General features: G+C 46.6%; 3 protein-coding genes across 3 annotated transcripts in view; all 3 read left to right on the top strand.

Moving 5' to 3' along the window:
* FANCD2 (FA complementation group D2) overlaps positions 1-3,435 on the top strand; it is a 34,508-nt gene extending 31,073 nt beyond the window's left edge. Inside the window, exons 40-43 of the mRNA XM_054281040.1 lie at positions 20-94; positions 2,508-2,654; positions 3,179-3,271; positions 3,358-3,435. Coding sequence (XP_054137015.1) covers positions 20-94; positions 2,508-2,654; positions 3,179-3,271; positions 3,358-3,435 — 393 coding nt within the window. The remainder of the gene's footprint in view (positions 1-19; positions 95-2,507; positions 2,655-3,178; positions 3,272-3,357) is intronic.
* A 29-nt stretch (positions 3,436-3,464) lies between these two features.
* Positions 3,465-3,983, top strand: BRK1 (BRICK1 subunit of SCAR/WAVE actin nucleating complex). The gene is made up of 3 exons (XM_054280931.1): positions 3,465-3,611; positions 3,695-3,777; positions 3,856-3,983. The coding sequence occupies exons 1-3, from the start codon at positions 3,494-3,496 to the stop codon at positions 3,880-3,882; spliced, it is 228 nt and encodes a 75-aa protein (XP_054136906.1). The 5' UTR covers positions 3,465-3,493; the 3' UTR covers positions 3,883-3,983.
* Positions 3,984-11,418: 7,435 nt separating this feature from the next.
* TMEM40 (transmembrane protein 40) lies at positions 11,419-23,064 on the top strand. The gene is made up of 13 exons (XM_054281145.1): positions 11,419-11,553; positions 14,406-14,462; positions 15,068-15,207; positions 15,776-15,929; positions 17,207-17,314; positions 17,809-17,862; positions 18,729-18,764; positions 19,800-19,832; positions 21,191-21,253; positions 21,537-21,608; positions 21,689-21,763; positions 22,420-22,482; positions 22,909-23,064. Exons 2-13 carry the CDS (start codon positions 14,414-14,416, stop codon positions 22,926-22,928), a joined length of 867 nt encoding a protein of 288 aa, XP_054137120.1. The 5' UTR covers positions 11,419-11,553; positions 14,406-14,413; the 3' UTR covers positions 22,929-23,064.
* The last annotated feature ends 1,562 nt before the right edge of the window (positions 23,065-24,626 follow it).

Here is a 24,626-nt window from a genome sequence, read left to right as displayed (position 1 = left end):
ATCTGCTTATTTATTGCAGGATGATGTGCAGAGTTTGCTGAAAACCTTGCAGATGAGTACCAGACAACTTCATCACATGTGTGGCCATTCCAAGGTAAGATAAGTTCCAATTGCAGCACAAACTCCTGTCCTAAGGATGGTATTATTTCCCTTCCACTGCTTTTCCAGGGCATTGGCAGGTTCTACTTGCATGCTTCCAGCAGGGTCTGTGCAAGCAAAAGCTCTGAAAGAAGGTGAAATAGCCTTGTTTAATGTCCAAAAGTGGAAGCATTTAGTCTGGAAATGACTGACTTGAATGTTAGGTCAGGTTGATTAATATTTTTTAACACAGAGGTTCTGGACATCTTTAGTTGTTGGCATCTATTGCTGGTTGTTTCTGAGAACACAAGCTAAGATCTTAGAGACCTTGAACAAAGTACAAATGCCAGATTGATAATATAGGAGAGAAGCTTTGCCAAAGATGAACAGCCGTGTGACTCAGAAGAATCAGCAACAGGAGGTGGATGGGGAAAAACCCTGTTCAAAGTCCTCTTGAGGTGCCTTTTATGTTATGCTGGTAAGGGCAAAGGGAGAAGGAGGACAGTGATAACAGAGTCTGTCTCTGTGGGAGACTTGGGCAGGAAGGAAGGAGAGGATTAGAGCTTTGCTTACAGTGTGTGTTGCAAGAGAGAATCACACAGGAGCAGACAGGAAGATCTTCCTGTGTGCTCCTTCATTCCTGACTCCTAAAAGGCTCAAGAACACTTGTCCAAGAAGGGAGCTTTGCCAAAGTAGCTGAAGGGAGAAAGCCAGCTACCAGCATGGCTCCCAAGCCAGATTTGCTACCCATTTAGGAAGAGCTGGCATCAGGAGCATAGATATTTAGAAGATCAGAAAATGCTGTTGCACCTCTCAGCACAGAGTGAGAAGTGGAAGCTGGCACAAACCCTGATAATGCTAAAAAGTCCTCATGTTTCAAAGTGAAATCGTCATGCCTGCTTTAAAGTCACAAATCACCTTGTTAGCAGGATCACAGCATTGCAGCTTTTCATGTGATCTTTGTCTTTGCACTTGGCCAGCATGTTCAAGTGCTGTGGCCCATGGTCCTTGTTAGCACAGGGCTGCAGTTAATGAACACCTGTGTTCTACCACTTCTCTGGTACAGATCTCTGTACCAAATCATTTTGCAAGAATGAGAAGGCAGAAACTGAATCTGGGGCAAGTAAATGTATGCAATGAATATTCCATACTTGTTTGAAGAGGAGTTGACACCAACATTTGTTAAACCAACCTTGATTTCACTTTCACACAAACCTCAGGGAGCTCACTAACCCTCGGTGCAGTGTGACCTAGGATTTGTCACTCTCCCTCAATACATGTGTCTTTAAAGAGCATTACACAGCAGGCAACAGCAGTCAGCTTCACCTGTCATTCCCTAAGTATTTGTCATTTCCCCTTTCACACCAAGCCTCTTTTCTGTTTACATACCTAACCCTGGGCACGTGGACAGTTTCTGGAGACAGAATTTTGCCAGTGCTGTACTTTGTTGAGTCTCCAAACTGCCTGCACACAGTGGGGCAGGTTCCAGGGCCCAGGGAGCACTGTGTGTGTTGATTGTGTCATTAGCAAGGGTTCTGCTGATTGGGTTTTGATCAGTGCTGATGATGGCCAGCTCCTGCCTGTTACATAGGCTAGAGAACAGCTTGCTGTTGGTAAGCAGTTACCAACTTTGCTTCAACCCTGTTGGCAGAACTTGAAGAAAAGCAGTGTCCCTCTGCCCAAGCATGTTGAACTCTTCCAAGAAATGCAGGTGACCTGAATTCAGAGTACAGCTAATGAGAGCACCTTAATCCCAGAAGATTACAAAGTATTCTCATGAAAGAGGAAAATACTTGCATACAAAATAATTGTGCAGGTTTTGGCAGGTTGACAGGATTTGTGGTTTAGCAGTGACTGTTCTGTACTGCAGATTGAAGCCTAGCAGGAGATGCTCACCCAGAGCTAAATCTCTTAGGATACCTGGCATAGCTGCCCTTCCTCTGGTGGTTTTTGCTTACAGCAACTCCATCTGTTCCTCCTGTCCTAGTTCTCCAAAAGCCAATGCTTCTTTGCTCCAGAGAAGCTGGATTTGGAGATTATAGTGCACACACATTCCATGTAAAGGAATTGCTTGAGGCGGTGAGGAAGAAAAGGTTGTGATGGAAGTGGTGTATTTAACACCTTTCTCATTTTTTCTGAGCTTGGGAATTCAGCAGAGAAGTTAATAGCTTCTCTCTAGAGTTCATGACAAAACCAGATTTATTTTAATCCAGGTGAATGTGAATATTTGGATTGTTGTCAGGGATCAGTTTAGACAAAATACTGATCTGAGCTTTATTTTTTAGCAATAGCTGTAATTGGGCAAGAAGTGATGTCATGTGGGCAAGCTTTGTGGGGGTCATGTCCATCCCACCTGATAACCAATGGTTTTTAAACAGCCAGAACATTCAGGCAAGAATCAATCTTCATCACATTTTACTGTTGCATAGATTCACCAAGACATTGGACTGACCAACCACGTGCCTTTGTTGAAGAAGTCTCTGGAACAATTTGTGTACAGAGTGAAGGCAATGCTGGCATTCAACCACTGCCAGGAGGCCTTCTGGGTCGGCATCCTCAAAAATCGGGATCTTCAGGTGAGAACCACTGCCCTGCCTGGGGCAGTTAAAATTGGGAGAGGACAATGCTCATCTTGTCCAACACTAGAGACATCTCTAACTCTCCCCGTGTGTGTGGGTATAGCTAAAAGGCCAAATTCATTGTGACCACAGTACAGTCATGTCTAGTGCAGGAAAAAGAAGCATTTTATTTCAATATTAAGAGTCTGTATCTTTAGGCTCTTGTACTGAGGGGTCAGATTTGATCCTAATGAACAGGTACAGAGAATTTTTGGCTGTTCCATGGCAAGAACTACATGCACAAGAGGGAAGAGATAAAGGTCATTTGAACATCTTCACACATTTTAATGTGTGGCTTTAAAAGAAGCCAGTTCTGGCTCTTCATCTTTCACTGTAGAAGCAGGACAGTTGAACAAAACCTAATTTTTTAAACTCTAAAACTTTTATTTAAGAAGGCAACAAAATGCCGTTTTCTCTCATCCCACCCTGGCACGCTTTGTCCGCTTCACGTACACTCAGTGCAGATCTTGTGTTCAACTCAGGGAGAAGAAATTTTGACTCAGGCCTCTGAGGAGAGGGGCTCGGATGAGGACGAGGGGGACGAGGAGGACTCGGCGGAGGGCCCCGCTGAGGAGGTACTTCAGGGGCCGCCGCGCTGCGCTGCTCCGAGGCGGGGGAGGGCGGGGGTGCAGCCCGGGTACTGACGGGGCCCGTCCCGCAGGAGGCGAGCGGCAGCGACACGGACGGCAGCGAGGAGCGCGGCGGGGCCGGGCCCGGCCCTGAGGCGGCGCGGCCCTGAGGCACCGAGCGGGCGGGCGGGGCGCGGCTCCCGCGCAGGCGCGGCGGCGGCGGCGGCCATGTCGGTGCAGGAGGACCCGGTGCAGCGGGAGATCCACCAGGACTGGGCCAACCGCGAGTACATCGAGGTGATCACCAGCTCCATCAAGAAAATCGCGGACTTCCTCAACTCCTTCGGTGAGGGCGCGGGGCGCGGGCTGCGGGCGGGCCGGGGCGGGCGGTGCGGCGGCCCGCGGTGTCTCACTGCCGCCTCCCCGCAGACATGTCGTGCCGGTCCCGGCTGGCCACCCTGAACGAGAAGCTGACGGCGCTGGAGCGGAGAATCGAGTACATCGAAGCCCGGGTGAGCAGCGGGGGAGGTGGGCCGGGTGCGGGCCGGGCCCGGGGCCGGCTCTGGTTGAGGCTTTTCCTTTTCCCGTAGGTCACCAAGGGGGAGACGCTGACATAGGCCCGGGGCGGCCCCAGCACCGCCGCCCCTCACCCCGCTCGGGGCCCGCCGCCACCGCCGCCGCCTCTGCTCGCGTTGCCAATAAACCGCTGTGCTCCTGCCCTGCCTGCTCTCTGCGTGCCTGCCTGGGGCCGGGCCGCGGGATGCCCGGCTCCCTGCCACCGTCCTGGAAGTCCAGAGCCTGCCCTTCCATCCGCCTGACCCGCGGGGTTTGGGCACACGTTCCTCCCCACGCATGGGGGCTGTACCACAGGGGCTGTGGGCCAGGCTGTTGTCAGCTCCTGGAGGCGCCTGACTGGCCTTTGGGGCGCTTTGTGCTCCTGCTGGGATCATAGAAAATCTGGTGATCCGTGTGGTCTGGAGGGTGTCTCAGCCTTCACATGTGCACATGTCGGGGCAGTGTGGGGACAGCAGGCTCACCTGGCGTGGTGCACATGCCACAGGATAGGGCCCTTTGCCAGCACCCGGGAAGAGGTGTTTCTCCTCTCTGCGAGGCAAGTGGCAAGGAGAAGGAAGTCTCTCAGCCCTTCCCCACCACTCCTCTGTTTATCTCAGTTTTTCAGTGGGCGTCTAAATCTGCAGATTCACTGCTCATATTTAGTGTTTGTTGGGGAGTCAATGGAATTGGTGTCAGCAAAGGTTTTATTACTTCCCAGCAGGCTTTAAAAATCTTGGTATATTCTCCAACTGTAATCTTAGCTTTTTCATGATGGCACTGTCATGCCTGCAGTGTTTACTGAGCACCTGAGTTACTTAATGTTTGTTATATTTTTGATGCTATCTGACATCAGCTGGTTCCTTGTTGATGTAGGTCCTCCTCCGAGCTCACAGTTTTGTTCTCCATAGGAATCTCTGTTTTCCATTGTTTGAGTAAGTGCTCCTCCAGTTTTTCCCTCAGCTCTCATGGTTACTGTCAGTTTGGGCTGCACATCAGGGAGGCTTGGCTGCCTTTGGAGCACAGTACCTGTGGAAATGAGTGCTTTGTAGCAGCCCTGCAGTGAAGCAGAACAGCCATGGCTTACTGCCCTCAGGTGTAGGGGCCATATCAAATTATACTGTTGTCATAAGAAGATTGATAGATGGAAGATGCAAGGAAAGCAGCTCTCCCTTGACTCCACGGTGGCTGCTCTGTAGTACATTAGAAGTACTGCCATGGCCCATGCATTGCTTACTGTGCATGTGCTGGAGTTCTGAGATCTCCATCATTGGAGATAACTCAGTATTTATCTGGAGAAGGCCCTGAACTAATTGGATGTTGAAGGTGGCCCTGCTTTGAGTGGGATGGGGTTGAGGCAGAGACCAGCAGAGGTTCTTGCCTAAGTTATGGTAAGATTCTTCAATCCAAAGACTGAATGGGAGACATGGTACCACAGACAGTCCCTGGCACTGTGTCTGTACTGGGCTGACCTCTTAACTCGAGATCCATTGCTTGTTTCTGTTCCCAGCTAGTGGCATGGTGTGTCTCAGTCCCTTCCTGGTCTCCTCACAGGCTGTTGGAATGGCTCTTTTTCCTCTCATACCAGGATTTCTCAGAGGAGTAGGGTTTGCCACGCAGTTGGTGGGATCTGCTGGAAGTTGCCACTCCCCCCAGGATTTGTGCTCTCACAGAGCTTCAGCACTGTGGGATCAGCCTGTCTGGTTCATCCCACAGCAGCAGGGATGCTGGGCAGCTCACTGCACTACAGAGTTCTGCCCTTTTCCTTTCAAGGAGCCTTACTAGTTCCCTAAGGAGCCAGGTTTTCTGCTTGGGTGCTGCTTATTCCAGGCTGTCTCTGGGAGGTGAAGCCTCCTGGTCCTCAGGCTGGTACTGCTTCCTCCAGCAGCTGCTCTGATGTGCAGCCTTGTAATAGATGGAGCTTTGATACATTTCATCATTTCAAATACTGGGGAATTCTGTTTGCCTTTTTTCTTTGTACTGTATTTTGGTTTTTGGTTTGTTTTTTTGTTTTTTTTTTTTTTTTTTTTTTTTTTTTGTTTTTGTTTTTTAGACTATGATGCCCCAGGAACCCCACATTAAACTTTTCTGGAGTGGATTTGTGTATTCTAATTTAGATGACTGATTTATGTGGTGTGTTAGTGGTGCTGTTCTTCCCATCACACATTTAATGTAGCAGAGATGGCTGTGTCCTCTGTGTCCTAATGCCATGCTGTCCTCATCTCCTGAGAGGGCTGGGTGCTCTGTGGTCAGCAGAGACCTGTTGGTGGTCTGAGACCTTTTCCCAGAGTCTGAACTGCAGAGAAGCTGCTTTGAAGCCCCCTATGAAGGTGCCAGAATTGACCTAGAGAGCCTGAGCCAGTCTGTAGCTTGAGAAGGGTTTGCACTCTTGGATGACAGACAGTGGGCTGGTAGTGCTCACTGCCTGCTGGACAGGCAGCCAGGCTCATGCAGTGATGGGAGCAGTCCAGCTGTGCTCATTAGAGGCTCCAAGGTTTGGGAATGAGCTGTAGTGTTTTCATCTGGGTGGAAGACATGTTTGTGTGGTGTCAGCAGAACAGGATCTAGAACTTGATTCAAGCTTTGCATAGCCCAAAAAAGGTTCATTCAGGTCTGATCCAGAGTACATCTTTTAAGGTAAATGGATTGGACCAGATTTCTCAAATAGTGCTAGCTTTTAGCAAATACCCTTTGGGCTCTCAGTGCCTACTGTGAGCAGACCCTTGATTTTAGGAAACAGTTTAAAAATGAAATGTACCTTGATCCCCTTTATGTTGCAGGTGATTGAACCTGATAATTCAGTGAGCTGAGGCCATTTCAAGAGAGGAATGTTTTAGGACACAGCTGAGTTGTTGAGGGACAGCTGCACTTTGATCCTAAGAGCTTTGCAAGGCTGAATTTTAAAGATCCCAGAAGATGGTGTCTGCTTGCATCCTGGTGCCAAGGCACCCACATCACTGGAGTAGTTGTCTGACCAGGAGAAGATTGGCCCTGCCAGCCTGGCATGGCTGCTGCTCCCCAGGTCAGTGAGATGGGAAGGTCACAGGAGAGTGGGAGGTCTCCAGATTCACTGAGGCTTTGTGTCCAATTTCCAAAAGCTTCCAGCAGTGCTGCTCTGAGCTCTGCAGGTCCTGGGAGCTGGGAACTTGGCCTTGGAGTACATAAAAGCATTAGGGTGGCTGTACCATGAGCTCACCTTTCCATTTACCTTCCCCATCCTTCTCTCCCTGTGCAGTCTGACACAGCCTGTGTGTTTTCACTTTATATCACAGCAGTGTGAAGCCAGTCATTGACAAAACCCTCTTTTTGGAGAAGAGGATTATTGAGTGTGTCCTGGAGCAAAAGCTTGAGAATAATATCCTGGGGGAATAATGGGCAGATAAAACTCTTGATTCCTGCTGACTTCAGAGTCAGGCCTGTGGGAGCTCTGAGGTTCACCTTGTCAGGGGGATGTCCCAGCCAGTTTGGTCAGTGTTGCACAGAGCTGCTGGCCCAGCCCCAGCCTGGCTCTGTGACTCTCCCTGTGCTGCCCCTGTGCCAGCAGGTAACCCCACCAGGTAACCACCCCGTGCCTCCTTACCCTTGCAGGCTGTTCTGCTGCCTGGCCTTGCCATCTCCTGGCAGGTACATTGCTGACAAAGCACTGGGGACAGGTCACAGCCTGCCTTGCTGACAGAGTTACAAAATGGATCCAGGACCAAACCCATCCCACAAAACATCAGGATTAAATATTGAAATCCTTGGTGTTGCTTGTGTGATTAAAAGTGCTGAGGAAAAGGGCTTTGTCAGGAGGGAGGATCAGCTGAAGCTGGGAATTGTCCCAGGGAGCATCTGTGTTCTCCTGCCTTTGGCTCTGCTTCCATGAGGCACTTCCAGCCCTATTGCTAGACCAGAAGATGGGTGATGGAAGGGGAGCCCAGTGAGCTGGGAGAACAAGGAGAGGAGGGGAACAGATACTGGAGCAGAGTTTTTTGGAGGTTGCTCATGGAAGCAGTTCTCCAGTTAGGGCAGGGGGTGGGGGGGAGAGTATCCTGGGACCCTGTGTTGATCCCTGTGCTTGCTGCAGCACTGCTCAGCCAGGCCAGGGGCTGGGAAGAGCTCACTGTTCCCTGCTTCTGTCAGCCTGCAGCTTGTCCTTTTTGGATTTGTGCTTTGTGTTGGGGCTGCACTGTCCATCCTACTGATGGGCCTGGGCTAAAGCAGCCAGATTGTAACTGAAGAGTGGCCTTGTGGCTAAATTGGAAGGACCAATGTGCCCCAGAGGCCAGACCCCCTCCCTCTCATCCCTCAGAGGCCATTTCTGAGCCTGTAATGTGCTGACCATAGTAAAGGGGAGCTCCCATAATGAGGGAATTTCCACCGTTACCTGCAGCCATTAAGGGGAGGGTCCTGTGCTTGTCAGTACTGGAAGCACTCACTCTTCTGCCTCGGGAGCTGTTGATAGCAGCACCTGAGGAGCTCAGTAATCCTCCAGGAAGTGAGTGATACATCCTGGCCTTTGATTTAGCCTGCTCAAACTGGCCTAGTTCTTAAATTTAACGGGCTTTAGCAAAAATTGTATTAGTATTTTAAATTAACACAGTACAACAAATTATTTATTATGGCAAGTAATTCCACAGAAGGGTACAGAATGAGAAAAAAATTTCCAAAAATCATAGTAAGGTACAACATGATCTACTCATATGATTCCACAAGCTTTCATAGCAAAATCTCAGGCTTTGTCCCAGCCAAAAGCAAACATCTTTCACCTGATTTCTGCATAACAGGGTGTTACTGGTTCAATGATGGTCTGGAAGGTTAGGAAGTGAGTTGTATTCACTGTTTGTTGCTTTTTTCTTCTCTCTCAAAGCAGAAAGGTAGCTGTAAACTACCTGTAGCCTGCAAAGTACAGCTGGCAGTGAGGCATAATCCCCCTGCACTTACCTGTGCTGCACAGGCTCACAACAGTTGTTGAAGCAGACTTTATTTAAAGCAAAATAAGTAGCAAGTAAGTAAGTAGCACAGGAGGGAGTAAATTAACCAACCCATTGGATGAAAGTCAGGGTAGGGCAAGAGGAGTCATGGGACTGTTTAAATCTGTCAGAAATGATGACATAATGAGCAATAACTACTCTATGTTCCATCACTGGGCCCCTCCTACACTCACTTAGCAGTATTTCTACATTTCTCATGCAACCTGCCTGTGTGACAAATCCACACACACATTGCACTCAATTAGTGTCAAGCATAAGAGCTGCTCTGCCTGTGTCTCACCTCTCTAAACCCCTCCTGGAAGCAATTTTCCCAGCATACAAAGAATAAATCACCGTTCTCCTTAATCTCTCAGAGGACAGTTCCCAAATAAGGGCCAGGTAAGCACATGTAATACATGATAAAGCATTATAATCTTCCCAGCAGTAGATGCAGGGTATTTGCTGCTTTAAGTGTTCAGTGTTACATGTAATTAAAAATGTCAGGGGAGGTGAGACAAGGCACTTGAATAGGCACTTGTAGAAAAGTAGTGGAATACCTGGCTTAAAAACCACAAACCCCAGTCCTTTCCCCCTCTAAAAAAATACAAAAAACCCACAACAAACAGCCAAACAAACTGTTAAAAATAAATGCACACCTACTTTAGTAGGTATGACTTACTTTACCTGTGTCCCAGTCATTCCAGAAGCATCAGCAGATGAAGAATTGAGGAGAGCAGGAGGGAGTACAATCCTTCCTGGGGTGCCAACTGCACCAGGGTCAAACCATTAGCTGAATATGACAAATGACTTACATGGCCACACCTTGTGGAATCAACAGCCACTGTGCTATTAGAGTGTCCCAAGGAGTCTCCTCTGACACTGGCTGTCTCTCCTCACATACATTTTCAGGTGAACAAACATCTGCCTCCTTTGTGCTGTGGTGCACTGCAGGAATTTATCCCCTCCTTTCCTACTCCTGTTTCCTTGTGGTGGAGGCTGGCTGGCTCAGAAAGCATCACCTGCCAGTGAGGGAGCAGCTGTCCTGAACAGCAAACAGCCCTGGGTGGCTGCAGATACTGTCGTGCTGTAAGATGTGTGTCAGAGGGGCTGGAGGGGAGCACCAATGACCTTACAGTGGGTATAGGATGAGCAGAGCCACGGGGTCTGTGTTGTCAGCACCCTCTGTGACTGCTGGGGACAGGTGGGGTGGAGGGCACGTTTCCCTTTGCTGCCACTGGCCCAGCTGCACAGGCAGTCCACCTGTGCCATCCTGGGATGTCCTGAGCAGGAGGGGAGCGTGCCTGGCCTTCCACACCCTCATCATGGTGTCCCTGCTTAGTGTGGATTCTACATCCCCAGTGCCCTCCTGATGTCCCAGGGAGGCCAAACAAGCGGGGCTGGGGTCTCCTGATGTCCCAGGGAGGCCAAACAAGTGGGGCTGGGGTCTCCTGATGTCCCAGGGAGGCCAAACAAGCGGGGCTGGGGTCTCCTGATGTCTCAGGAAGGCCAAACAAGTGGGGCTGGGTCTGCAGCCTGAGCAGGGGCTGTGCTGGAGCAGCACAGGCGGGAGTGAGGCGTCCTGGCTGCTCAGGGCTGCTGGGGGCCATCACTGCCTGAGGCTGGCTGGGAGCTGCACAGCTCCTCTCTGCCGGTGGGACTGGCCCATGGCCACATCCCCAGGGCTCAGGGACATGGGGACACACAGCTGCAGTGTGACCTCAGCAGCCTCAGGACAACGGAGCCGCCGCCGCTCAGCCGTGACTCAGGAGAGGCCACGTGAGGCCCCGGCCCCGACGCCTTCCCTGGGCTGGGATCCCTGAGCCAGGATCCTGAACCACCACACAGCCCTGCAGGTGAGTGCTGGGGAGGGGCTCAGGGGCTTCTTGGGGCCAAGCCTGAGGGTGCTGGGGGGCTGCCTGCTGGCTCTTGGTTCTGCTGGGTTATTGGCTGCCGTTTGAGGCATCAAGCCGCTGTACAGGAAAAGGGTGCTGTGGGGATTACAGGACTTCCCTATAACCTCTCTTAGTGACTCAACTGGAGTCTTTTTGACTCAACTTCCCCATCTTTTAAATAGTTTTTTTCTCTAAAATCCTTGCAGCAAGCCCAATACTTTATGCAAAGAGAAAGATTTGTTTGCCTTAATTTTACTCAGGCTGCGAGCATAAACATTTCTGGCTTCTGATGAGCTAATATTCTTCCTTCAGAGCTTTACAGCAACTACAGAGAGGCACAGGGTGTGAAAGGAGAAACAAACTGAGTAATTTCAAATGTTGCACGTCAATGCTTAAGGCAGAGCTGGAAAATGGGCAGCAACCTCCCCAGGGCTCACAGGTGTGGAGCTGGCAGCAGTGCAGCCACCGTGTCTGGGCCTGCTGTGAAAGCCAGGGGAGGAAGGAAGTGCTGGAGCTGCAGCAAGGAGTGCTTGGGCTGTGCCTGCTCCTTGCTCACCCCCATGGGGCTGTCAGAGCTGGGGAGCTGCCCTTGCTGCAGAGACCTGCACTTGCTGGGTCTCTCTACATGCCTGTGTTCAAGGAGAGTGAAAAGTCCAAGTTTTGCTGCTTCTCTGTCACATTTCAGCTGCAGTTGACAACAGGAAGGCAAGCAGAAGGGTAGCAGAGTTATTACCACAGCCCGAGGAGCCTGGAGCAGGAAGGGTTTCAAACGGAACTGGTGTGGATCAGCTTTTGTTGTCTCACAGGAAGAAACTCAGCTTTCACCACAGCCACGGCCCTCCAGGACATCTTCCTGTGGAACCAACAGCTAGGACCAACCTAAGACTTGCAGGTGTGCTTTAAGAAGTTGGTTTGGTTTGATTTGAGAGAAGAGAATTGAGGGACTTTATCTTTAAAATAAAATTTAGCATGTTTAGGTGTCAGCATATAACTTAAAATGAAAGGTGAAAGCAGTTTCAAAGGGAAAAGGTCTGGGATTGTCTGATTTTTGTCTTGAAGTTCAAGCAATCTTATTTTATTTGCATATTTTTTATTTCCCCATTGAGTAATTTCCCTCAGATATATTTAATCAGCTAAGCAAAGATTCATGTATGGAAATTGTTAGCCTCACTTTCTAAATCTGACTCTGCACAGAAGTTTTAATCTAACACGTTAAAAAGACCTCACTACAATTAAATTCTGATTTACTGAGGAAAGCAAGGTGAGGTCTGTTGTTCATGTCATTCCCCAGTGAGCTCATGGCCAGGCTGAAATGCCTGTATATCATCATCCTTCTCTCATTATGAGGGATAATCAACTAAGTCACTTTTAAAACATACAATAATTAGGCACCTATACTTATCCTTTGTTTAGATCTGATTTTCTTTCCAGAAGAGCCACAAGGGAATTAATGTGCATAGTCTAAGAGAAATTAGCTACCCAACTTCCTTGGCTAATGTAAATCTTGGTGACTGACTGGGCTGAGCTGTGCTGGAGGCACAGAAAGGGAGATGGGAGCAGATGCTGAGTGCTCCTGGATCCTCTTGTGGCATCCAGGTCTTAGCACAGCAGGATGCAAAAGTTGCATTGGGCAACTCTGTTTCTGTTGCTGGAACAGCTGAGCAGTGTGCTGGCTCATTTGGGCCAGCAAATGAATAGTTTTGAAGTAAATCAGTCTGATAGCAGATGAAGATGATGTTGGCAGTGTCTGCCCTGCCTTCACTGTTGAATCTGCTCTTCCTGTGTGCGTGGCAGGACAGGTCAGGTAGTGCCAACCTGCTCACTTTGTCTTTGGGATGATGCAAAGCTGGGATAGGGCAGCTGCTGTGACAGGTTCCTGTCAGGGGAACAGCAACCTGCCTTTAAATGCCACTGAAAGTCACTAGGTATGAGGAACCCCAAAGACAAACCTCCTGAGTTTCATTAGACAGTAAAATATCAGAATACTTTTAAATTATTTTCTGAAATTAAATTAATCAGCTGGGAAAAATGTTTATATTTAAGGTACTTTTGTTCCTTTAGCTCTGGTATTTTAATTATCCAGTCCAGAGAGAGGCCTAAAGGATTTAGGTTAAACAAGCAACTGTTGCAAGGTCTAAGTTGAGCAAATAGGAAGGCAGGAAAGAGACTGGAAAAGGCAGAAAACTGTAGCTGGAGATATCTGAGTGCTGTGAACTGACACTGAGTGGCCAAGAACGAGTCTGTCCAGGGTGTGGCGTGCTGGGTTCCTACATTTCCACATCAGCTGCTGCTTACCCACAGAGGGGACAGATGCATTTCCTGCATTCCCTATCGGTGCTCACAGCTCCCACAGGGCTGCTGCCACAGCTACAGCAGCAAAGGCTGGATGTAAGTCAGGGGAAGGGGAGGATCTGTAGATTTTTTGCATAGATTCATCACTGGGAATAATTTCAAATGTTGTTAAAATATTGTTCTCTCTCAATACACTTTGGAGGCAGGTAAGCCAAGTTTTCTGAGCTGATCCTTTGAAAGTGGTTATGTAATTTTCCCAGAAGTCTTTTGAAGTCTGTTTGTGTCTAAGTTCCTCTGTCTGAGAACTGACACCCTAAAAAGTTGTTCCGTTTGAGTGTTTGCTTATGTGTTACAGTATCCTTCTGAAGATATTAACTGACCTGTTTTGGGTTTTGAATTAGAATGTTTTTTGGACTGATACGATTGTCTTTAGAGAACTGAAAGTGCCAGTAGGAAAAGAAACAGATTTTCATCTGGAAAGTTTGAAGGGTATACTTAGTTTTCAAACTGCTTGATTGGAAGTGTTTTCTTGAATGGATCCAAAATCATATTGTAAGAAAATGTGTGGACATACAAACTGTTTTACTGTTGCATCCTGCATAGTGGAAACTGTGCTTTAGGCTCCCCGAAACCCTTCTTTTGCATCTCTCAGTGCAGCTGTTGGTTGGTTGCAGTGTTGCACAAGGGGAGATGTATCAGTGCAGAATGCCTGGACCATGCTAGGCAGAGGCAACAGTTCAGAACCACAGCCACCACAAAATGTGCACCATCAGAATGTTCCAGCCTCAGCCCAAAACTTCTGTGGCAAGTTTATCAAAATGAATTAAATGCTGAATTTTGGGGATGTCAGAACATTTGTTTCTTTGGCAAATAACAATAATTAGTCTGGGATCAACACTTAAAAGTTTGTAATTCATAAAGTTAAATTTATGGAAATTTCATGACAACTTGGGAAGAACAGACATTGAAGTATCAAAGTCTTCTGTGAGGCAAGAGTTCAAAGTCTTGTGGGACTTTCCTAGGAACTATTTCTGCTCTTTTTCCTGGCTGATACATTTTAAGTATTAGGATGTAAAAGCTACAGGATAATTGTTCTGTTTCGTGAATGGAACCCAGCCTATTAGGTTACTCACATCTGTGGTAAATGTTTAATTAGACACCTTGATAGCTTTACAAAACAACAATGTGAATGATCAAGTCTGACTTCTTTTTCTTTTACTCATGATGATCAGACTTTTCTTCTTTCCTAATAACCAAAGGCCAGTAGGGCTCACTTGGAGGAGTCAAGAATTGGGTCCCAGGAGGGTAAATGAATCATGATGTGAAACAGAGAAGTGATTTCAAAACTGAAAGGCCCAAAGACAGACACTGTGTTTGCAGAAAATCACAGACAGAAAACCAGGAAGGTCAGTGACCTGATTCTAAATGTGCTTTTTCTCCCCTCTCAAACAGGCACAGCAATGGAGAATTTGGATGTCCCAATCCCAGATCTTACTGAAGAACAGCAAGGTGAGGGAAGCACACAAAGGTCAGAGCTTTGGCTCATGCACAGTGCACAGCAGTGTTTGCCAGGGTGGGCATGAGTCAATAAAATCTGTTTCCTCTGAATATGCACCCTATCCATCTCCTTGCTTGTAAAGAGAGACCAGCACTCAATTCCCAGCTCTTCCACAGGCTCCTGTTAGGCTTTCTGCACATACAAGTGGGAATTTAGATACATGAAGGAGACTTTACTGTGCATTAAATGCCTGATGAGCAATCTCAGTGCCTTGGTATGCAGTCCTTGGGGTCTTTGTGCCTGTCTGTAAAACAGCAGGGTCAGAATAAACACTTGTTAAATAGTTAGGAATACTTTGGGAACACTTGCCATGCTTCTCTAACTGAGACAACAGCATCACAGAGACATCAATCATTTGTATGGACTGTTGACATTTGTCTGGTGTTTTGTGATGACTGAGGTGCTGTATACAATACAGCAGCACTCTCCTGTGTGCTGTTACTGGGCAGTGTGTTACAGCCTGGTGTGTGTCTCCATACCTGCACTGAGCTCCACAGGAACACTGCCATGAACCCCCCTCTCCTCCTGCACAGTGACAGGTTTGTTTTCCTTACAGACATTTTTCAGAGAGCTTTTGCTGCTGATGCCAAGTACTTGGAGAATCATGAGAAAATGAACCAGTCCTTCTGGGAATCACTTGTGAAATGCTTGGCCACTACTGACCCACCTATCCTGAATACTGAAGAAAAGAACAATGTAAGTTACCAAAGGAACACTTATCCTTGTTATTTTACTTTTCTCCTATACTGTGGGGAGAGAGAACACAGTCCCACTAGCTGATGTACTGAAATAGATTAAAAGGTGTAACAGGGCATTTAGGTAAATGAGGTTCAGGCCATTGTTTTTTACTTCACTGCTCTCCATGTGCAAAAATAACTGGCTCTGTATAAATTCCTCAGGATCAGCTCAGCTCAGTGTGTTCTAGGCAGGACCATTGTTAGTCACATTTTGCTGTGAGAAACTGCAGCAATTGCACGGCCTTCTTCAGACCCTATAGCTGTGTTTCTCCAGCTCTCTGAATAGTTAACTGTTGCCCACCATGCTGTTTTTCCCAGCTGATGGCTCTGCTCCCAGTTGCTGAATGGAGTTTACATTCTCTTCCCATCTTTGACATGACTGTGTCCCCAGTTTTCCCTTTTTATAGTGGGAGCAGGGGGTTACATTTCCCACAGGGTGGGATACACTCATTTGCCCATCAGGGTGTGCTTCTACAGGCTGTGTTTTATTGGAAAGACCATTTGCTAGTTACTGACCTCCTTTCCAGCTCCTTAACAGCTGTGATGTGCTCCCTGAAGGCTGTGCTGCCTGCCTGAAAGCCATAGAGAAGAAAGGAGCCAGGGCAATGGTTCTTCTTTACCTTTTGCTGAAGACTTCCAAGCCATCTGGGTACAGGCAGCTGCCCAGCTCCAAGGGAAAGGGTGAGTCCTACCTGTCCTCCTGTCAGCTGTCAGTGGGACTTGACAGCAGCTTGAACACTGGTATGTGCTTGGAAGTGATTATTAGTGAACAACTGAACTGTCTGGAAGTGCTGCTCAGGAAAGGCTGTTAGGTGTGGTGGTAATAGGAGCCAAAGTTAGTATTTTACTGCAGTTAGACTTGGCTTCTTCTGGGGAAAACCCACCTGTGTTTAGGGAGAGAGCATGACCTGGGATGGTGCTGCCAAAGAAGTTTGTCTGACTTGAGAATGTTTTCCCTGATGTTTTTGCACAGGCTGTTATCCAGCCAGCCAGGACCCCCCTGAGCACTCACAGTGGTAGGAAATCAGAGCTGAGCCAGTGAAATATTTGTGCAAATACAATTCCCTAGCAGCACATGTAAAACTAAAAGGAATGGACAGGAGATGGCACACAGGGTGCTGAACCTGGCAACAAGTTAAAAGAGACTTATTTGCCTGGTTGTGCAGGAAGAAACCAGGGGCAGTTTCACAGGGTCCATAGTCATTAATTGTCTTTAACAGATGACAGAGGAGCACTCACTTAAGATGACCCTAAATTTATCTGGGGACCCTCAAGGACATCCTGTTCCTCCTTCTGCCTTGATTGAACATGTTCCTGAAGGGGAGAGACCTCCCAGCCTGGTGCACAGCCCAGCTTTGGTCATCTCTCAGAGCAGGAATATTGGTAACAAGACCCTTGGGCTGTGAGCAGCCTCGAGGAGCTGGAGGAGAAGGAATCCCATCTACCTGCCTGTGCCCAAATCCTGCACCTCCTGATGAAGAGATGGTGTTCAGGGTCATCCCTGGCCACAGGAGGCAGCAGCAGCAGTTGGGATCCTGGCGTGGCCCGGCTGTCAGGGCTGTGCTCCTGTGCCACGAGAGGGAGCTGCAGCCGCGGCGTCGGCACAGGGAGCCCTGGCAGGAGTAGCCCAGGGCAGGGTGAGCCACTCCTCTCCAGCTGCTGCTGCTTCAGGGAGTGGGAATTTGCACAGGGGTAACATTATGAATAATTAAACGCCAGAATATGAAAATTTAGGTGTCTACCACAACCAGTTAAGAAGATCTAAACTGTAGTGCGTGTGATGCTTTCATTTGATGCTTTGTACTACTACCCTTTGTGTGCCAAAACCACAACTGAAATTAGACAAAGGGTCTGATTTCCTGTCAGGCAACTTTTAATAAAGCATTGGGAAATTTGTAATTGTAAAATAGAAAATGTAGTCACTGATAATGGTTTTTTTTTCTCTCTTTATAAAAAAGATGAAAAATTGAAACTCCTGAAGAGTTTGGAAAGGAATTTTCTATATTCAGAAGAGGACAAAAAGTCTGAAAACTCAGCCCAGGAGTCCATGGATGAAGATGCACAAGGTAAAGAGGATTTATTTTATTTTTTATGATACATAATTTAGTCTGCATGTTTGTAAGGCTTGACAAAAGAGATGTGGCAATTCTGTAGAGCTCTGAATAAAGTAAGAAATTGTGCAAAAGAGAGAATGTAGAAAATCATAAGTACCTGATTCATAATCAGCAAAACAGTGGCTGCCACCCACTCTTGTGGAAGTTGGTTTCAGAAACATAGAAATCTGCTGCAAGATTCCTTCTCCAAATAAAAGATCCTAACTTCTCTCTACAGCCCTTTATACAAGTTAATCCAACTTCAGGTTTTGCTGAGCTTCACCTATTCAGCCAGCTTTGAAGGGAGCTGTGAGGCAAAAGCAGCCAATAGTGATCCCTGCATTTCAGAGCCTTGATTTTTACCTTCATATGGTTACATTGTGAGCAAACAACTGCAGTGCTGTTGTTTCTGATGCTGCTAGCACATTTTTCTTTACTCTGATGAACAAATACTTTCTCCTATCCAGACAGTGATGAGGAAGATTTAGGAATACAGAAGACTGAAGGCCAGTTACTTGGAGGTAGGACAAAGTGACAACAGTATTGGCTTTTACTAGAGGCAACCAAACCAAAAAAGGACTATTTTTTACGTTCTTTGCTTTGGCTGTTGAACAAAGGTGTATTAACATATGTAGATGTAAAAGAAAGACAAGTCAGAATTTGGCTGTAGGAAAGACATTTCCTACAAGATGAAGCTCAACTAATGTTGACACTCAGCCATGGCCTGTGCTCAGAGTTGAACCAGGAAAGCAGCAAAATCTGCTGTTGTGGGAGGAATCCTGCTGCCTGGGTCTGCACAGCTGCCACTGAAATGCAGCAAGAGGGTTCTGAAAACATCTGTCACAGCCACCTCTTAGAGGGGCTGCAGTCAGCCCACAGCACTGACTGGAGATCATCAGCCAGGGCCACCTTGTTCCTGAGGCTTTTCCTTTCCTACCAAATAAAAAGTGGAAAATAAGTATAATGCAGATGAAGAAAATGTGCTGTGTCAATACACAGAAATACCTATAGAACTAGGGATGTAAAAATGTAAAGCATTAATATTTTAATTAATATTTTACATTTGGGCTGAGCTCAGTTTAAGAGCAGCTCATTTAAAATTGACATTAGGAGATCTAATCTGTCTCAAAGGAGTCTGATTCTACTCGAATCATTCTACCCCTCCAGATACTTGGAGAGGTGGAATAGCAAGGGGGAAGAGTTCACTCATTTTCCACTTTTTGACTTTGTAACCCCCAGCAGAGGCACCCTCTTTAAGGGGTTAGAGTCAGTCTCTTCCTTGTCTCTGTTACACACCCACACTGATTTCAGGGATCTGATAGGTTGGCACTGGCACAGACACCCTCACTGCAGGTATTAACCACATCATCTCTGTATCATGTTTTAGGAATACCAGCAGAGGTGGTTCCTTACAGAGATTCAGGTAAGTGCTCCCAGGTCACCTCATCCTGCTGGAATGACTATAACTGCAGTGTCTTCTTTCTGACCTGCTGAGACAATTAACAATAACTCAGGCTGTAAATCCCTTGGTTTCCAGCTAGCCTGGTGTTGGGCCTGGGCATGGTGCAGACATTCTGTTGCAAGGCTGTGGTAGTGCCTGGCTGACAGCAGGTGATTTGCACAAGGTATTCTGGCAGATTAACCCATTTTTGTAGGCCTGCCAGCTTCTCACAAGATCAGCTCATAGCAGTCATTCTTTAGGGAAAAAACCCAGCAGTTCTGTTGGGCAACTGTTTAGTCCTAGCCAAAAAAGCTAGAGGCAGTTTTTAGCATTCCCTGAAGGCCTCTGTCCCCTGCTGAGCAGGGGTGCAAGGCTGGGAGGAGCTGGAACCTGCTTTCTGCCAGCAGTGATGCTTGGCTCTGAGTGCACAGCATTCCCAGCAGGAGGTGCCAGGTGAAAGCCTCAGCCACAGAGCAACAGTGCCAGGCAAGAGGCCTGCACAGACAGGCAGTGTGAAGGCAGACTTCCTCCCACCAGACACTCTGCACAGCCCCAGAATGTTTGTAAAAGCCCACAGCAGGAAATTGCCAACAGCTTAATTGCATTACTGAGCTCATCCCTCCTGTGCCCAGGCCAAGGCCAGAGGATGAGTTAGGAGAGACAAACAGCCCAGTGGAGCAGCCTTTGGAGAGGACATCTGCTCCACTTCTGTTCTGTGCAGTGGAAAGTTACAAATTTCAGTATAATCCTTTGGGGAGGTTTTTGAGTTACCTATCCCCAAGGAGCCACAGGAACATCAGGGCAGAGGGTTCAATTGCAGGGCCATATTCTCCCCACACTGCCAGGTGCAGAAAGGGTCATGGTACTTTTCCCCTTGGTGTTTGGTCTCTCTACCACTCACTCCAATTTTGTTGCAGGTAGGTGATTACTCACTGTGCTTCTTGGTGCTGAGTATGGTAGGAAGCTTTATATTTGTATTTTTTCTATCAGAAGTAACAAAACTATATTTCTTTTCAGAGATTGCTAGAAGTGAAGATTCAGATGTAGATGGTGAGTACAAACATGCAAATAAGTTTATTTTGTGGATGCTCTTTCAGGAGTTTTGCTTAGTGTGATGAGGGCAATACCAGCTCCTTGATGCCTAGAGATTGCCTAATCAAAAAGTAGAAGGTTGAAAACAGGTAATAACATGGAATGCTTTAACAGAAAAATACTGTGCAAGTCATTCCATGATGCCAAGTTACAGTGGGACTGTTGCATTTAGGAAGTAGAGTAATACAGGACAGACACTTGCCAAGTGTGAATTGATGTTCTGCTAAATTCTTTATCTATAGATCATTCATACAAATGCACAGAGTTGTATCTGTGAGTCAGAATAATGCAATACTATGTTTTTAATAAGAAAATAATTGAGTTTACCCCCAAACCAGAATGTGATCAATCCAGACTGCTCAAAGAGGCAAAGATCTGATGTCTGTATCAGGTGACCCAGAGCAGAGTTTCTGTTCAAGGTTTTGTTGTTCTGTGGTTCAAAAGCACCACAGCAAAAGTCTCCATCTCATGTAAAGGACCCCTCTAGTACTCACCTGTTACATCTTTAGAGAAAATTCACTGCCAGGCAGAGGCTGCCCAGTGTAGGAGAAATCAGCACCTGAAACTTGTTCTGAATGAACTCCCAAAGGCTTGGGTGCAGCAGGTGCCTCAGGGGCTGCTCAAACCACCAACAAAGAGAAAAGAAAAAACTGCTGCTTTAAACCTCTTGTTGGAGAGATGGTAAAAGACTCAGCTCTTTCTGGCAGTACAGGTGGGGAAAAAAGAGAATTTGGCAACTCCACTCATGACAAAGAGCAAACTGCTCTGTGTTTAAACTTCTAAAACACCTTATTTGTTCTTATGTTGTTTTTCTCTATGCCAGTGTAGCTGCAGGACATTCATTTCAGCAGCAGGTCTCATTCTGGGAGGTGCAGAAGTACTTGGTGTCAGGTGTTAGTAGAGGGATGGTTCTCACACCCTCAGTAATGAAGGGGAGCTTTTTACTGTGCCTGTGGTTGTGCAAAGCACCCAGGAATCAAACTGAAGCTGCCTTGTACTGTGGCTTTACTCCCCCACTGTCATTCTGAGACTATGGCTTGTCCCAGAAGAGGCAGAAAAGACTCAGAGTGCTTTAAAACAATTCAGTATTGTTAATGCAGCCATCTGGTTATACTTTTTAAAATTCATTTTTAAACCCATGCTCTTTGGAGTGATTTTAAAATTGCTAATTTGATCTTTCTGAAAGGTTTGCAGACCAACAAACAGTTTTACATATATTCTGCTCTGACAATCTATTTCAGATACAAAAGGGAAATAAACTTTGAACTCCTTAATTTCACAGTTCCATGGTACTAAAAGACTTCTCTTTTTTGTAGCTTATGAGGAGAGCACTCACCCCCCTCAGTGCACAGTACGGTGGATGGGCATACGGAAGGATGGTAATTGATTTATTAAATCAAACTGATGGCAAACCTGTTGAACCTTAGTCAAAGAATAAGATCTCTGGTTCAAAAAAGCCTTTATTTTTCCAACATGAGTGCTTTGTTGAAGTGCATCAAGGCTTCATGATGAAAATCATCGAGGCTTCTCACAATGTTTAGCCTAGTCCCTGAGAAATCTCAGGGAAATTGATTTAATTCCATGAGTGATACTCTGTACCTAAAGGTGCATTTGGAAGGGCCATGGCTGCAGTTGTGACCTAATCTTCCCTCTCAATTTCAGATGAATTCTTTCATTTTGTCATTCTTTGCTTTGCAATTGGAGCTTTACTAGTTTGCTACTACTACCACAAAGGTAAGGCAAGATTCAATAGAGGAATGTATTGTTGCACAGTAGAAAAATGAGCAAAGCTAACATTTATTTTGTTGCCTTAGATTGGACTATTTCTCTTGGGATTGGTTTAATCACCTTTGCTTCCCTGGAAACCACTGGGATATACTTTGGTCTAGGTAAGTGTCCCTCCAGCAGCAGCTGTGTCCCTGCTCTAAGGACAAGGTCACACAGTTGCCACAGCCCATGAAACTGCTGGGGCTGAGATTCTGTAACTCACCATGAAACTCCCCCAACATCTCCCAGTTACAGAGGGGATGCAGACAAGCAGCCTTAATGCAACTGAAGGGAGAGGTTGACTCATTTTTCCTTCTCAGTGATCACAAGACCCTGAGTCACCTCTTTCTGCAGCAATGGCCGAATGCTGTGTTGCCATGACAACGTGTAATTTTAGCAGCCAGGCCTGTCTTCCCAGATCCACTGGATAAGATGCTGTGCATCCTGGCTGCCATGCATTCCCCTGGGACTGAGGATGAGCTTGGGGCAGCAGCTACTGGAAATATTAAAACCTGTGCATTTTCACAATCCTTAAGGATAGTATAGGAGTGCTGCCACCAGCAGCAAGTTATGGCTCCCCAACCAAGAACTTGTCTCCTCTGTAATCTCATGTTAATGTGGTGGGAGGTTATGGATGGTTCTCTCATGACTCAGCCTGATCTTTCTTATTAATGATATTGCAGATGTGCTTGTTTAAACAAGTGTCAGTGTTTGGGTTTTGCCATTTACTTTTTTATGTTTTACATTACTTACCTTATATGTTTGTTTTCACACCCAGTGTACCGAATTCGGAGTGTCCTTGACAGCTTTGTTCCTCTGATTGACAGATTCAGGCCAAGAGGTAACAGTGCTCTTTTTCTTGACAGCATGTCTTCCCTGGACCTTGATTTGGCCAAGAATTAAGATCAACTCAGTTAAATGACAATTTCTCATCTTGATTGCCTTAAAAAAAAGGAGTATTTTACTACAGTTCGTTACAGCTGCTTGGGTTTGGAAATTAATTAGTCTTGACTCTTTCCCTGTGGCAGAATATTTTCACATTTTTAATAGTCCACCCTGTATGGGGTATTATTTCCTGGCAGTGTCTTGTGTAAGAATTCTATAGCTTAAATAAAAACTCAAGGGCTGGAGGGAGTTTTCAGTTGTTGGGTCTTCAGACAGACTCCTGGTTCACGTTTAAGGGCACAAAACACGAAGAATACCGAAAAGCTGCATGGATACAGTGAACAGAGCAGTCCTGACAGCTGTCTTTTTCTTCATCTCACAGGCATGAGGAAAGCTGCCTAGGAGGAGTATTTCAGGAGAGTTCCTCAAACCTGGCTGTCCAAATTTCCAGTGCTAAAGGAACTGCTTTATGAGGTGAACCTAACAACCAAATGGCCAATGTGAAATACTGAAATGTGAAACCTCTGAAAAGCATCACTCCTTTCCCTCCAAAATAAACCTGAAACTGGGGTACAGGGCCCCACTCTGGATTCTGAAGTGGTTTGGGGCTCAGCAGAGCTTGGAAAACAATGGGGATGTAGCTTTTTGTTCAATTCCATTGAAACACAAACACAGCCACCTTCCCTGCCCCAGGCAGCCATGTGCTGGTGCAGCTCTCATTTAACAAATCTCATCAGTCTGCCTGTGCTGTACCAGAACCAACAGACCAATGGCCTGTGCTGGTCCTGGCTTAGGCTCTGGCTGTTTCTGTAGGGATTCTGGCCTCCTCCTCCTCCCCCTGGTGCTGCCCAGAGCAGGCAGAGGCGGGCCCTGCTGTCCCAGCTGAGCCCCGCGGTGCCGGCACCGGGGCTGATGAATCGATTGTGGCAGAACTCGGAGCAGGGGGCGGGCAGAGGTTCCACCCGAGGAGAGCTGGGGAGATGTTACAGGCACTGACAGAGTGCTGCAGTAATGAGATTGTTATTAACAACAGCAGATTTCATCTTTTCTCAGGGGAAAAACAAAGTGTTTGATATGACTCATCTCCCAACCTTTTTCTTTCTTTGAGTAAAATAAACATGAAACTTTAACATTATAGGATATGTTACACATTGCAAGAATGCAACCATAGGAAGACTGCAACAAAGCTACATTTTAAGTAAAAATGTAAGGTCTTCATACCCACAGGACGATGAAGGCAACCAGTTGAACAGAAAAAGCCATAAACATGGACTTTTAAGGAAATGTAAATCTGAAAGCTGTAAAGCCAAACAGCTCAGAGTTTTACAGGAACAATTTCAAGCCTTGCTTAGAAAGTTAGAAAGGTTACTTTTTGTTGTAAATGGTTTGAAGCACTAGTGCCAGTCACTCTTGCCTGCAGTTCCAGCTGCACTGCCAGAAACACCAAGAGTTGCACTCAGGCCTGCACCAACACAGCACAGCTGCCACCCAATGCCTAAAGGGCTAAATTGTGCAAGAAGGATGAATATAAATTATTCACAGTATTTATATGCTCCTTTATATGTCTTTGTAGAAATATTTCACCATCCCAAACTACTGTATATTTTGTGTTAGTCTGCAAATAAGGCCTTGCTCAGAGCACTGTAGCCATGCTAGAGGCAAATGGCTTTTGGGTGAACTGAAAATTACAGTCACCCTGCTCTGATGAAAAGGGCTTTTTTGGTGTCCTCTGCTGTCTAATGTCTTTCTGAACGCAATTTGTGGAACAGTCAAGATGAGAAACATGCTTCAATACTTAATGTTTTAAATTTGGTACTCTGCGCTAAACATAAATTTTTAATTTTAACAGAAACTGCTTAAGGGTAAAATAAGCAAAACATTTAAAAACAGCAAAACATTTAAAAAGTCACCAAGTGCATCCCACCATGTGAGATGAACAGCTAAGCCACTTACAGCAGGTCCCATGAGAAAAGTCAGTTCTCAACAAAAAAGCAACTTACACATTAAGCTGCATCCTCTCGAGTACCTGAGAAGTTCCTGCTCTTCTTCCAGATCCTTTAGTCCTTCTCAGCATCACCCTTGCTGTAGCATCAGCCAAGC

This window comes from Melozone crissalis, unplaced genomic scaffold (genome assembly GCF_028551555.1).
Source record: "Melozone crissalis strain CALT ecotype California unplaced genomic scaffold, PUWL_Pcris_2 ptg000029l_1, whole genome shotgun sequence".
Taxonomy (NCBI): domain Eukaryota; kingdom Metazoa; phylum Chordata; class Aves; order Passeriformes; family Passerellidae; genus Melozone; species Melozone crissalis.
This window is presented reverse-complemented; position numbering and strand designations above follow the sequence as displayed.